Source organism: Chlorocebus sabaeus, chromosome 18 (assembly GCF_047675955.1).
Source record: "Chlorocebus sabaeus isolate Y175 chromosome 18, mChlSab1.0.hap1, whole genome shotgun sequence".
In the NCBI taxonomy this organism is placed as follows: domain Eukaryota; kingdom Metazoa; phylum Chordata; class Mammalia; order Primates; family Cercopithecidae; genus Chlorocebus; species Chlorocebus sabaeus.
This window is the reverse complement of record NC_132921.1, coordinates 67626463-67639572: the sequence shown is the minus strand read 5'-3', so window position 1 is coordinate 67639572 and position 13110 is coordinate 67626463. Positions and strand designations below refer to the sequence as shown.

Genomic DNA, 13110 nt, shown 5'->3' with positions numbered 1-13110 from the left:
GGTGAGCATTGGGATAGAAGCAGTATCGAAACTCAGTCTGGCCTGTATTGAAAGCCTCTTTTGCTACCACGAGTCTTCGTGGGTGCTTTAATTGAGTAGAACAAGTTATTCCTTTAGAAAGACAAGTAGAGAGAGGGTGCTTGTTGAGGAGGAGTCTCCAATAAAGTCCTTAACATTAAAAGAATCATTAGGGGACCTCTGCTTCCAGAAAAGGGGAATAGACATACTTTTCTCTATTCCTCCCACCCAAACCTGGACATTATACATCAGGCAAACAGAGGAAGACTTTGAAAGGTGGAGAGAAGGATGCGGACCCATTGGGGATCTGGAGACCCAGGGAACAGCACCATGGTGAGTTCCCTATGTTTTCCTTCTCCTCATATATCCTTGGCTGGTTGTTGGAGAAGATGAAAACCTGGAAAAGCCAATGGAAAAGGCAAAAATAGCACCAAGAAGAGCCTTATCTCTCTAGTTAAAGGACCAGGAATGGGGCAGTGTAGCAAGATGGAAACTTCAGACAATAACCACCTTTCTGTGACCAAACACCCCAGGAAACACCCTCATCCCCACAGAAGACTGAGTGTGGAGCTGGAACAAGGAGCCCCCAACTCCCCTCCCCCAACCAAGGCAGTGTCAGCAAAGGCTGAGTGGGAAATAGGGCTTTCATCCATGCTTGGTGGTTACAGCCTGCTCCCAGCATCAGAGATCACATGGGGAGCCTGGGTCTACGCCCTCATCCGGAGGTAATGCAGTGTCCCTCCCCTCCCCGGTTCTGCTAGGGTGGTGTCATAGGAGGCCAGTGGAATCAGGACTGACCCCACAGCCAAACATTAACAGGGCCACTGCTCCCCTACTTCCCGCCTGGTGCCAGTGGAAGCCACATGGATCTGTGTCCTCTCAGCCAGGGTGGCATCCATGGGTGCCTAGGGAGGATGTTTACCTCCACATGGCAACTACAAAGCAGTGCCCCTCTTCCCCTACTGAAGCAGTGTGAAAGGATGCCTGCCAAAACAGAAGGTTGAATAGGAGCTAGAGTCCCACAATATAATCCCCAAAATGTCCAGGTGTCAACCCCAAATCACGCATTATACCAAGAACCAGGAAAATTTCAACTTGAGTGAGAAAAGGAGATCCTTAACAGATGACACAGATGTGAGAATCATCTCCAAGAATTAAAGCAGCTGTTATAAAGATGGTTCAACAAGCAATTTTAACACATGTGAAACAAATGACAGAACAGAAAGTCTTACCAAATAAATGGAAAATAAAAGAAGAACCAAATGGAAATTTTACAGTTGAAAAATACATTAACCACAATAAATGGGATAATTAGTATTTTGTATCAGAATAGGCCTTTTTAAAATTAAAAACTCATGAGCATTTAATTTGTACTGGTCACTATGTGAGGCCTTGCATGGATTATCTCATTTAGTTTTCACACAAAATAAAAACCTATAAGATATTATTATCACCATGTTATAGATGAGGAAATGAAAAACAGAGGAGTTGAATGACTTGCCCAAGGTTATAGAGCAAGTAGCTTTCTTCCAATTTTCTTTAATTCTCAACTCTACACTTTTCACCACTATACTAAATGGATTACATTGCTTAATTTAGGTAGTAATTATCTTCCCGATCCCTAAGTGGCCACATTCTGAAGATTATAATATCCAGCGTTTCACAAGCTGCATTAACCCAGGGAAAATGTATTTTTAGAATCAAATGCATTTCATCCAACTCTTTGAACTCCTTGAGTTATATATGTATATAGATTTATTTTGACTCTTATGAAACTTTAAAAGTATTTATACTTTTTTCCTTAGTCTGTGTGTACTAAATTTTTGGGTACATGAAATGACAATTAAGTGACAATATCAGCTATTTTTTGAACGAAAGTTAGTTGCAATAAGAGAAAAATATCTTAGGTAAACTCATTTTAAAGCCACAGGAATTTGAAGAAAATTGACCCTGAGATCTGAAAATTTCATATATATATATAAAATTTAGCTTTTGCCTATGTCGTGTGTTTGAGGACAATATAATAAAAATCATGTCACATCCTTAGCAGATATTAAAAACTCATGATGGCTCTTACTTCCCGGTCCATATCCCAACATGTATCATCTGTACTTGCTCTTACTCTTCATAGAGGTAAAATCAGCAACAATTTCAGTCAGATGAAAAGTATTATCACTGTTCTGTAACTTCAATAATCTGCATTTTGGTATTTATTATGTCTTTTGGTGCCATTTGGCCAATCAGTATTTTCTAAGAATAAAAGATGTTCACTTAACATCCTTATACTGTGTGAGAGTAGACTACTGCATACTGAAGACAACACAGTTCTGAAACGGGGCGGGTTATTTTTATGAAGTGAAAGGGCAGGGAGGGAAACAGCGTAGGGGGAAGGCGTTGCTTTCCGGGGGCGGGAGGCGGCCATGCTGCGTGCAGCTTCCCAGAATCCATTGCAAGAGCTGCCTGTCGGCTGCCATCAGGACCTGAGGCCACAGGGTGAGGCAGGCAGCGTATACCTCTTCTGATTTCTATCGCTGAGCCCCTTTCTCCGCCAAGTCTCATTGCCTTCTCGTTATCTGACAGGCATGACTATTCATGCTTCCTCCTGTCCTTTGATTCTGGGAGGCCTCCGACCTTCTCCTCCATAAAGGCTTCCACATGGAGATGCCCCCGACCCACCCAGACACAGTACCTGTTAGAATCTGACCTCTCAGTTAAGAGAAGACTCTTCAGTCTTGTCTTTTCTACCTCTTGAAGGAAAAGAATATAATTGGTTAGCAAAATTCTTGAGATTAACTATAAAATTCTGTAGGCTTTGTGGAGGGGTGAGTTAGTTGCATTTAAAGAGTGCTTTACAGTCTGCCTGTCTAATTCCTGGGCTATGGGAAGCCACGTTTCCACATCTGAGCCCCTCTTGGGAGATACTTGCCTATTTCGGGTGACTTTACTTTTCAGGATCACAAGAAAGGTTGTCAATGACTTGACACTCTTCCCAAAATACTGCTGACTTCTGGGTTGTTTATTTATGTTTTGAACTACAGCACTCAAGAAGCTATTACATCTTTGCCGTTTTGCTTAAATTTGTCATGCTTCTCAACTTTTTAAATGTCATATCACAGAGAAAAAATGACTATCAGTGTTTAGGAACAAAAGGGGGCTTAGAGCCTAGAGGCTGCTGGAGGCTGGAAGGACTGGTCTGGGACTCTGGTGCCCCGGGGCCCCCTGGTCACCTGAGGGTGTAGCCGCATACAGGCTGGGAAGCTACCCTTAGGTAAGTCGTGACAACTTGGTTGTAACCTCCTGCTGTGAATTGTCCATCTCCAGGATGTGACAGAGCACCACCCACCGTTTTAGCAGGACAGGGCTCTCGGAGAGAAGTGGGAATCAAGTCTCCTGCCTGGGTATGAGAAAATGAAACATTGTGGATGCCAGAAGAGAGTATAGTTGAAGAGCAGAATCTGGTATCCAAGGAGTTTGGCAACAGTAATCACCATCTAGACTCTTGGAATCAGAGCCACATGGGAAGAGTTTGAGAGGAAGGGAGGGATCCCGATTGGTGGGCACAGCACCTGGCAGGGAGTAATTCAGGGTGAGAAGCACAGAGAAGACTGGCCAGGTGGCATCTGGGAAATGAAGCCACACATCCTAGGTTTAAGATTAAGAGGCAGAAATTGTGTCATGGGAAGGGGATGGCAAAAACAAAGTAAGAACTTAGGGTGTCCATACCAGGAAGGCACCTGAGTCTAGTCAAAGCAGAGGGCAAGGCATTTAGAAACAGGGATCAAGGTGGATGCTGAGTTAGAGGTACCAGAGCCCACGAGGCTGACTAGGGCTTCTGAACATAGCATTCGTGCAGACATCAGACCTGGGCACTGCTTCAGCTGCCTTTGGACTTTAAAATGGAGGACTGGGCTTAATGGACTACCTGTGGCCTCACATCAGGATAAGTCCTTGGAATACAGGGAAACTGTACCAACTGGTGGAATCAGGTACCCCTGCTGTGGAAAGCTGGAGAGAAGATTCAGTCTGAGGAGCCTCCGGTACCCCACCCGAAATGCAGGGGTCCAGCCTCAGCAGCTCAATATTGCTACTTTGCAAACCCTAACCTCATTAAAACTCAGAGACAGAAAGAAACATATTCAGGAATGCTGCTCTTAGAATTAGTACAATTTACTTTTTCATTTGTCATCAGATATTCAAAATTATGCTTCCATATTCTTAAAACAAAACTAGTATTTTAGATTGTAATCACCCTGTTTCCTTCCATCATAAATAGGAGGACTACTTGTTATGTGTCAAAAAATTTTTCTTTTAAAAGTTTGTCTGCAACAGTCTGGCAACTTTTTGTTAATTTAGCATATATCCTCTATTCACCTGCTTCACTGTTGATGAGGTTGGGACTGATATTTTTGGTAAATTATTTGGTAGAACCATAGAACATTGCTGATACTCAACTGTCTTTGACATTTAAAAACTGCAATTTTGTGTGGGTCAAGCTAATAGCTGCTGCTGTCTCTTCCTTTCCTGCAAATGACAGATTGTTCTGTGAATTAAGGAGGAATGGAGAAATCCTCTTCTCAATCAAAAGAGCCAGGACTCCAGTGGAGACATTGCAGCTCAGCACTCCCCTCTCAGCCTGCAGTTTCTAAGCTTGCTTGTCTCCATCCATGATCAACCAACTGGAATTTGAATATATGACTCCCTGCCAATCAGACACTGACAGTTTACTTTGACCAACAGAACTTTAAGTCATAGAAACTTCAGCTTAGGTCAAATATTTTCTGAAGAGACTATGTCAGAACCGTACTTCCCCAATATTTGGCTAAATCCAAAGCTTTCAAAAGTAGTTTTAAAGTGATTTTATCATACCTAGGACGTCCACTTCATCTTCTTTTTTCTTCAGTGTGAATAGATTTATACAGAATCATACATCTCTCAAACACACACACACACGAGCATCAGTAAGAGTCTGAGTTTGCAAGAAGTCAGGCAAAAGTTTGGGATGCCATCTCCTTAATGTAACTATTTCTCTGCAAAGAACCAAGTGAGCGCAGTGTTGCCACTTGGTCACAGCAGATTCTCAGAACCCAGATTATGAGGTTCAAAATGGTGCAGACAAGTCACATGACTTGCCTCATAGAATCAGGAATTGTTCCATTCTAGCAATGCTCTGGGATTCCATTTGATTTTGCCTTCCTTACTACCAGAGAGACAAAAAAGGAACTAGAAGGAAATTAGAAATAGGTGAATGACTGAATGACCAGAGAGACTGATTTATGAATGAAGACTGAGGGAAACAGAACATCTCTCGACATCAGCAATTACTGATGACTGTGACAGCTCACTGTGGAGGGGTCTGTGGTCGCTGTCTACAGATGCCGGACAGATAAGCCTTAGGAAGAGGCAGCATTAGTGCCATGTAGCATGAACCACATAGGGGTGGTGACATGAAATTACAAAAAAAGTAATTCATGGTTATAATGATCATTTAAAAAACTCGAATTGGGAGTGTGTATTAGATGGATAGCAAAACTTCTGAGTCATAGTATCTTAATGAAAACTCCACTGTGTTTGAAAAAGATATTTCTCAGTCTCTCTTAGGTTAGCCTAATGCCTTTCAACTTTTGCCTACAGAAAGTTCTTCCTGAAATTTTCCTTAAATCCCATATGGTGCAGCTTAACCAGATCGCTCTTGCTCTGCTGCTGTTGGGAATGGTGCTTCATCCCAGGACTCAAGCGTATGCTGGTCTGATCTTCTCCGCCAGCAACCAGAGCAAACCAGGACTACATTAGCCTGTAAATGCCTGTCTCTGGATCTCCCTGCACAAGGACTATGCTATGGCTTCCTTCATATTTTCTTTTTTGGATGGTGTTAGAAACCATGTCCCCCTTCGTCAGCCTGATTAGTGCCAGTAGTTAAGTGATTTGTTTCAGGACTTCCCAAGGAAGTCCCATGAGGCCTTGGGAAAGTTGCTTATGCTGTGTGAGCCCATTGTCTTACCGGTAAAATAAATATGCTAATACCTTTTGGTATTCAGCCAAAAATGTATATTAATCAGAAATAATACATGTAAAGCACCTTGTATTATAGTGGGCCTATAGCATACTTTCAATAGGGGTAGCTTTTTAATTCTTATTATAAATTATTCTTTTTGGTACATATATCTTAACTTCTTCACTGAATTCGTATTCTCTAAAGTACCTAGCAGGTAGCAGATGCTTATGGATTGTCTAATCAATACCTGAATAGATTAATAAACCAATAGATCAATACCGATTATCACAAATTACAGAACATGCATGTAAAGGCGCCCTTCTCTCTGTAGCAAAGGTTGCTGATACAGGTATAGATCATGCTGAGCCAGGCTGATACCATCTTAGCCATCCTGTCCCCAGTTCCAGAGTCCATTCTAGATATTGGTACTAAAGTCCTTTTGGGGTTAGAATGCATATGGCCTTCCCCAGAAGATCCAGTCTATTTTTATTATGTTTGCTGGACTCATGATAAAATTGTGCACCAGAACTTGTGCTCAAAAAAGAATCAACTGCCTCGATATTGATGCATTTGACCATGTACTCCTAGGTGTAGCCGATGATAACACTGTGATGGCAATAACAGCTACCATTTCATGATGTGTGTGTGTGTGGAGGGGGGGACATGTGTTTGTGATTTCTCAGGGTCACAACAACCTTTATGAGTTGAATCTCCTTTTCTCATTTCACTGGAGAGAATCTCTGAAGCTCTGGCAGAAAGTACCTCCCCCAGGGTAATGTACGAGTGACCTGTCTTGAGTGTGTCTTCCCTGGTGTAGCTGCCTCAGTTCTAGCAGCGACAGAGGTTTGGGGCCTCTTTGGAGACAGGGACGTGGGCACAGGGATCTAATGGAGACAGCCCATCAGCCTGCAGAAGGAACCAGGTCATTGGCCCTGGCAGATCCTTCTGCCCATAGCCTGCTGTTGGGCTCTGATAACATCCAGGACTCAGGACTCAGCCTTGACTTGTAAGGGGAGATAACAGACTCAGCAGACCTGGGCTTGGGCCTCTCCTCTCTCACCTACAAGGTGTCCTTTCACACCCCAGCACAAAACTTCCCAGCAAAGCTCCAGAGGATTAAGCAGAACTGCAGATAGAGTATTTCTGCATATATGAATATTAAGAAACGAAAACACAGTATTCTCTGATATCAGCAAATATGCTCAGTTACCCATAGTCTTTTCTGATACAGTCAAACCAAGGAATACATATTAAGGATACAAACTGAGTTAAGTGTTATGTGACTTTTGCATTGTTCCATTGGAAATACATCTGTATGCTATTCTTAGATTTTTAAGTTTCTAAAATTGTAAATGCCGTATGTGCTGATGAATCTATCTATAATTCTTTGTTGACCAGTGTCTGTGGTTCTAGAACCTGAGATTTTCTGAAAAGGCAATACGAAAACAAACTGTTATTTGAGTGTGCTCAGGGAAAGAAGAATGTTGCTATGCAATTGTTAAATATTAGATGTAAGTCTGCTCTAATGACAATGGACCCCTGATTTATCACTATATACTGATGACTGTGCTCTCATTTTTATACAAACCAGTGCTTTTGGCTGCCCGTATTCAGACATGAACTTGAAAAAGGAGGCAGCACTTCATGATCGTTTGAGAGAACAAACACAGGCAAATTTGGAATCAGACTCTTCACATTCGAAATCAAAAAACCTCTGTAGTTTGAACTTCAATGGAAAACATGAAAAGGTGAACAGTCAACCCAGGTAAGAAACTTCTTGAAAATGTGAACCAGAAAGTAAACCATGTCAAATAGTAAAAAAACAATTTTGTTAATAGTAATAGTTTCTATTTATTTCTTCAAAAGAATTATTTTTATTTCTGGATATGTTCGCTGGGCTGATAAAATTCATCTAAGCCTTGATCTTCATTTAAAAAATATTTTCTTTTGCTTCATCCTTAAATATTTGAATTTACCTTTTTCTAAATGTACATATTGTATGTAAGCAGTAGAAAGTATATCTCATTTGTACCATTCCAAAAGATTTCCTTTATCTTAAAAAGTCTTTATTGTTTTGAATCGTTTCATAGATATTACCTCTTTTGGCACATGGACAAGTATCGGTATCTTCTTAGTCATATCAAGATTTCCTCTCTTATCTGTTACTTGTCTTTGTCATCTTTAATACAAATGTACCTCAGATATGATTTCTTCTTACACAGAATAGTTTCCATTTTGATTTATTGACAACACATCTTCCCTTTGTTCCTAAATGTAAACTTGTGATTTTAAATATCAGTTTTCATTTTTTTGTGTATATATAACTATATTCTAAGGAGCTGCAAGTACAGCCCTATGTGATATTTTTTAACCTAAATGAGTAAAGCAATCTAAATAACATCTTTTCTCCAAAAAGCTCCATTCTCCATGCTGGGAATTATAAATACAGAAAAGTCTAACACTAAGTAAATAACAAGACCAGACAGAGACTGAGCCAAGAAAGCCTAGACAGAGAGATGAGAAATGGGCATTTTCCTGACCCTGCTGCTGGCAAAAGCCAATCATGTTCAAGACGTTGAGCACCCTAGACCCTGACTCTGCAAGATTTGAAGGGACGACTGCTTTTCCTAAACCTCAGAGCCTTGCTCTTTGCATTCAGCAGGTGTAAAACAAAGACACACAGGCCTCTCTGTGGGTGCAGAGCTTCCACTGAAATCACTGCCAGCTGATTTGCACCTCCATCCCAGGTGGGGAGGTGCTCCTTCTCTTCCAAGGGGGCACCAGTTTATTCGGAGAATTTGGCTCATAGGGCACACTTTTCACATGGGTTTTACATCCTGGACTGTGGATATTCTTTTTATTCATACACATGTTATTTTAGAGCATTTGGGTGACATTTCATTTTTTGTTAAATTTTGAATATTTTGATTTGATCTCTGTGCACATGATTGTAGATTAGTGCTTCTCCCTATTGCATGATTTATTTCGTATGGATACACACACTTCTCTATTTTTATAACTGTATCTTGCATTTTTATTATTTGTTATACACCTACTCCTCTTGTTGAAACTTCACCGGGTCTCGTTGTTCTTTACTGCTGTTTCACACCCACACTGTTTACAACTTTACATAGTTGAGAGCTTGAATGTCTTTCCATTTCCTGATTGAGAGAGAATTTTTTCTTTAAGTGTTTTCCAAGGAACAGTGTTTATTTATTCCAGAATCATAGAGACTGGTACATTCATTCGCCCTTAATCTTTTTGCTATAATCTGTTGTATTTTTTTCAAATAAAAACCTAGTCAGTTTCTCTTGTAAATATTTTAGACATTCATCCTCAATGTCAAAAATCACAGAAACGAAACAGATCTTTGAACTGCCTTAAAAAAAATGATTGCTCTCAGAGGTTAGCTAAGCTTTTCCCTCTAGCAAACACAGATATGTTGCCTCCCCTATCTTGAACTCCTCTTAGGAGTTTAGCCTTTTAAACTAATTGTTATGTGCCTTACCATTTATGACGAGGCTTTGCACTGAGATATATCAGATAGGAATAATTACTACAGATAGAAAGAAGGAGTCGAGAATGTTAGTTGATAATCAAGCAGACAAATCACCGATTGTCCTGTTCTACCAAATCCTGTGTCACCTGTAATTAGCTGTGGGGGCAGGAGGTGTATGATACACATCATGAATCCTCAAGCCTATTTTTGCTTTTACATCTCAAGACCAAAGCCATCCTTACATTCTGTATCTGTCCACTTTTTTTCCTAACCAATCATCCTAATAATGTTTGGATAAATCGTATTAGCAGTCATTCCCCTTTTGAGTCTACCCTCATCTCCATGGCATCCTGTTCATAATCTTAAATTCCAGGTCGAGGGGAAAAAAAAGAACAAAGGAATCAACAAGGAATGATATGTAGGTTAATTATGCACAGATAAAACATATTTTAACTCTCTCCACAGCTTACTTGTAGTACTTTCCCAAGGCTGCCTTTTCTCTAACCCAAATCTTTGCTCTTGAAATCACCAACTATCAGATACAGGTGATGGAGAATATTTAAATTCTATCTCTCCTCTTCCGCATGTTGAGAAGAAATAACTTTTACTTGGCTCCTGTCCAAAAATAGGGGCGGGGGGTTAAATTGGTGAAAATCAGAGCTGTAATTTCCACTGGCCTCCAGTCAAGCCATCCACCATTGAGCTCTGGACAGGCCTTCTGTAACTTTTTATACAAGCAACATTCGTCACATTAGAATATCCAGAGTTCCAGCCTGGGCAACATCATGAAACCCCATCTCTGCAAAAAATACAACAACAACAGAAAAATAGCTGGGTGTGGTGGCATGTGCCTGTAGTTCCAGCTACTCAGGGGGCTGAGGTGGGAGGATCACTTGACCCTGGGAGGCAGAGGCTGCAGTGAGCTGAGATCACACCATTGCATTCTAGCTTAGGTGACAGAGTGAGACCTTGTCAAAAAACAAACAAACAAACAAAAAAACCAGAAAGAGATATATGTGTGTGTGTGTGTGTGTGTGTATATATAATATATATACACATATATTTATATATATTCCGACTTCTTGTAATTCAAGTGAAAAATATAAAATTAACTTTGATAAACTTCCAAATTCAGTTAGATATTACCCAACAATTTAGATAATTTTTTATTTTCCTTAACTGCAACCCAATTTTTTGATTATTTTTTTAAAATATGTTTGCTGTTATATTAATCTTTGTATCTAGTAAATGTATGACTCCATTGCATGATTTAGTGGCAGAAATAGTCTATTTATGTTCACATTTTTTAGTAGAGAGTCATGTTTTAATTTTGAGAGATTTATATATGTACTGCTAGAGGTTTGCAAGAGTTATCTCTATGACAGTAAGATATAGATGTTATATTAACTGTAAAGAGTCATACTCACAATATCACAGTAAGTCACCGTTACTGAAAACCTGTATATATTCCTTTTTTATTTGTGCTAATAGAGTGAGTAGTAGTATATTAATGGTGCATTAAATGGAGGTGAGTAGCTTACCCTTGGGTTTCTTTCATTTGGGTATATATAGTAGAGGAGAAAATACCTTAATTCATTCAACCATTTATAGTTTGCACATACATAACCTTTGAAGCTTCCCATAATTTTGTAATTTAGGCAAAGCAGACATTACTGTTTTCATAATATTGCCATTTATAGATGAGGAAATAGTAAGCTGGTAAGCTTATCTGGGACTGAAACATAGGTCTTCTGATTAAATACAACATATTAACAGTAAATTAATAATCATATCACCAGAAATATCAATGATAATAATTATCTACTCTTAATAGCACATACTTACTTGGGACTGCGAAGTGGTACACTAAACAATTTATGTGCATCATAGTATTAATTTTATTTCATCCTCCCAACAACCCTGTATGTGGTAAGTTTTCTTATTCAGACTTTATAACATAGGCACCTAAAAGTTCAGAGAGGTTAGGCAGTGTCTGAGGTCATGCAGATGATAAGTAGAAAAAAATCCCACGTGCAATTCAACTACATTAGACTAGTGAAAGAATGACAGCTTAAGGCTTTGAAAAAGCCCAGCTCGGTTCATATTTAGTCTACTTTCTACTGATGTCTAGGATTCTCAGAGTCACCTTGTGATGCATCTGTTTCTTATTTTGTGAAAATAGAACCTGCACGTTCTGCACATATACTCCAGAACTTAAAGCATAATAATAATAATAATAAAAAGAAAATAGAACTACTGAAGGGAAGAATCTTACCATGTTTTCCCCAAACTGATGTTTCTTATTTATACTATATATAATACAAAATGTCCATCTTGAGCACATTTTATTATGATATACTAAAGGCTTCTACCTGCCTGCAACAAGAGAATAAAATGAGTCGTTAAAACATTTTCATCATAAAGAAAATTACTTTGGAATGCACCTCCCCTCAACTCCCCATATTGTCTATTGGCTGGTTTCCCCAGGCCTGAGGGGGACATTTATTCCAGGCATTTTTTTACCTGCCTAAGTGTTCTTTAATAACTTCCTTTGCCTCCCAGAAGCATTGTTTAATATGTTCTAATTCACACAATTGATAGCACCACCATTCGTTAAAATACCTGTCATATTCTATCATTGCTATTAAGAAAATCTAAGAAAATGCCTAATAAAGCTCACTTTGTCTTTCCCGATGCCGGCCATATTATAAATTTCATGCACTTTTTGAAGGCTAATATTGGTAATGAAAATGCCTGGGAAAAGTTGTGGTAATCAGAAAAGATGGCATGTAGTGGAATAGTTCCTTAATGATCTTGATGATGAACTGCACTACCATGAGCCAGCTAGTTTATTTCCACTAGGTAAATTAGCTGCAACATAAGTACCTTCTATGATGCCCACCCTCAGAATTATAACAATGTTAGTTGATTGTCCCACACATTCAGCTTCCAAGTGAGTAAATAGGTTCTTTAATCCACCAGACTCTCTCGCTTCTTACCTTCACTTTCTCACTCTTCACTTTCACTTTCTCTCAATTCTCTGCTTTGGGAGGTGGAGTCTACTTAGTGGCCCCACTCACTCCCCATCATCACCTGCAGTGTCGTTTTCATTCCTGCACTAGTGCCTTTTGTTTCCTTTCTTGGTACCTCATTTACTCCTGCCTGCATCTCCTCCCTTTCCCACGGCTCACTTTTCTCTAGGAGTTCTGTGGCAGTTCCAACCTGTAAGAGCTTCTTGAAGTTGGAGATTGTGTTATGTGTCTCTCTATTTCTAACACTTAGTGTCATACCTGACACATACTAGGCACTCAACAATTTAAATGGATTTTGAGCAACCTACTAGGTGCCAAGGATGGTGGCTGGCCCTGAGAGGCTGAGTCTCTAAGAGCCAGTCCCGTCCTTGCTCTCAGCATTCCTCTGTCCTTGTGGTCCACACCACACACCAGCAGCTTGTTTGTGTGTCCGCACGTACCTTTTTAATACTTTGTTTTATGTATGCCGTATCTTCTCTTTAAAAAAGACTATAGACTGCTAAAGAGGAGAACCAATTTACCCTTTTGCTTTTCCTTCTTTATGGTTCACATTATAGGTCTTTAGCGTA

At 39.8% G+C, this 13110-nt stretch overlaps 1 protein-coding gene across 4 annotated transcripts in view; it reads left to right on the top strand.

Annotated features, from left to right (window-relative positions):
* Positions 1–13110, top strand: part of L3MBTL4 (L3MBTL histone methyl-lysine binding protein 4) — a 443526-nt gene that overhangs the window by 301997 nt on the left and 128419 nt on the right. For all 4 annotated transcript variants that reach the window (XR_005234835.2, XM_037982494.2, XM_073006460.1 and 1 more), the window contains one exon: positions 7602–7775. Coding sequence is in view for 3 of the 4 variants with exons in the window: in XM_037982494.2 (XP_037838422.1) it covers positions 7602–7775 (174 nt within the window). In the remaining variant the exon portion in view is untranslated. The remainder of the gene's footprint in view (positions 1–7601; positions 7776–13110) is intronic.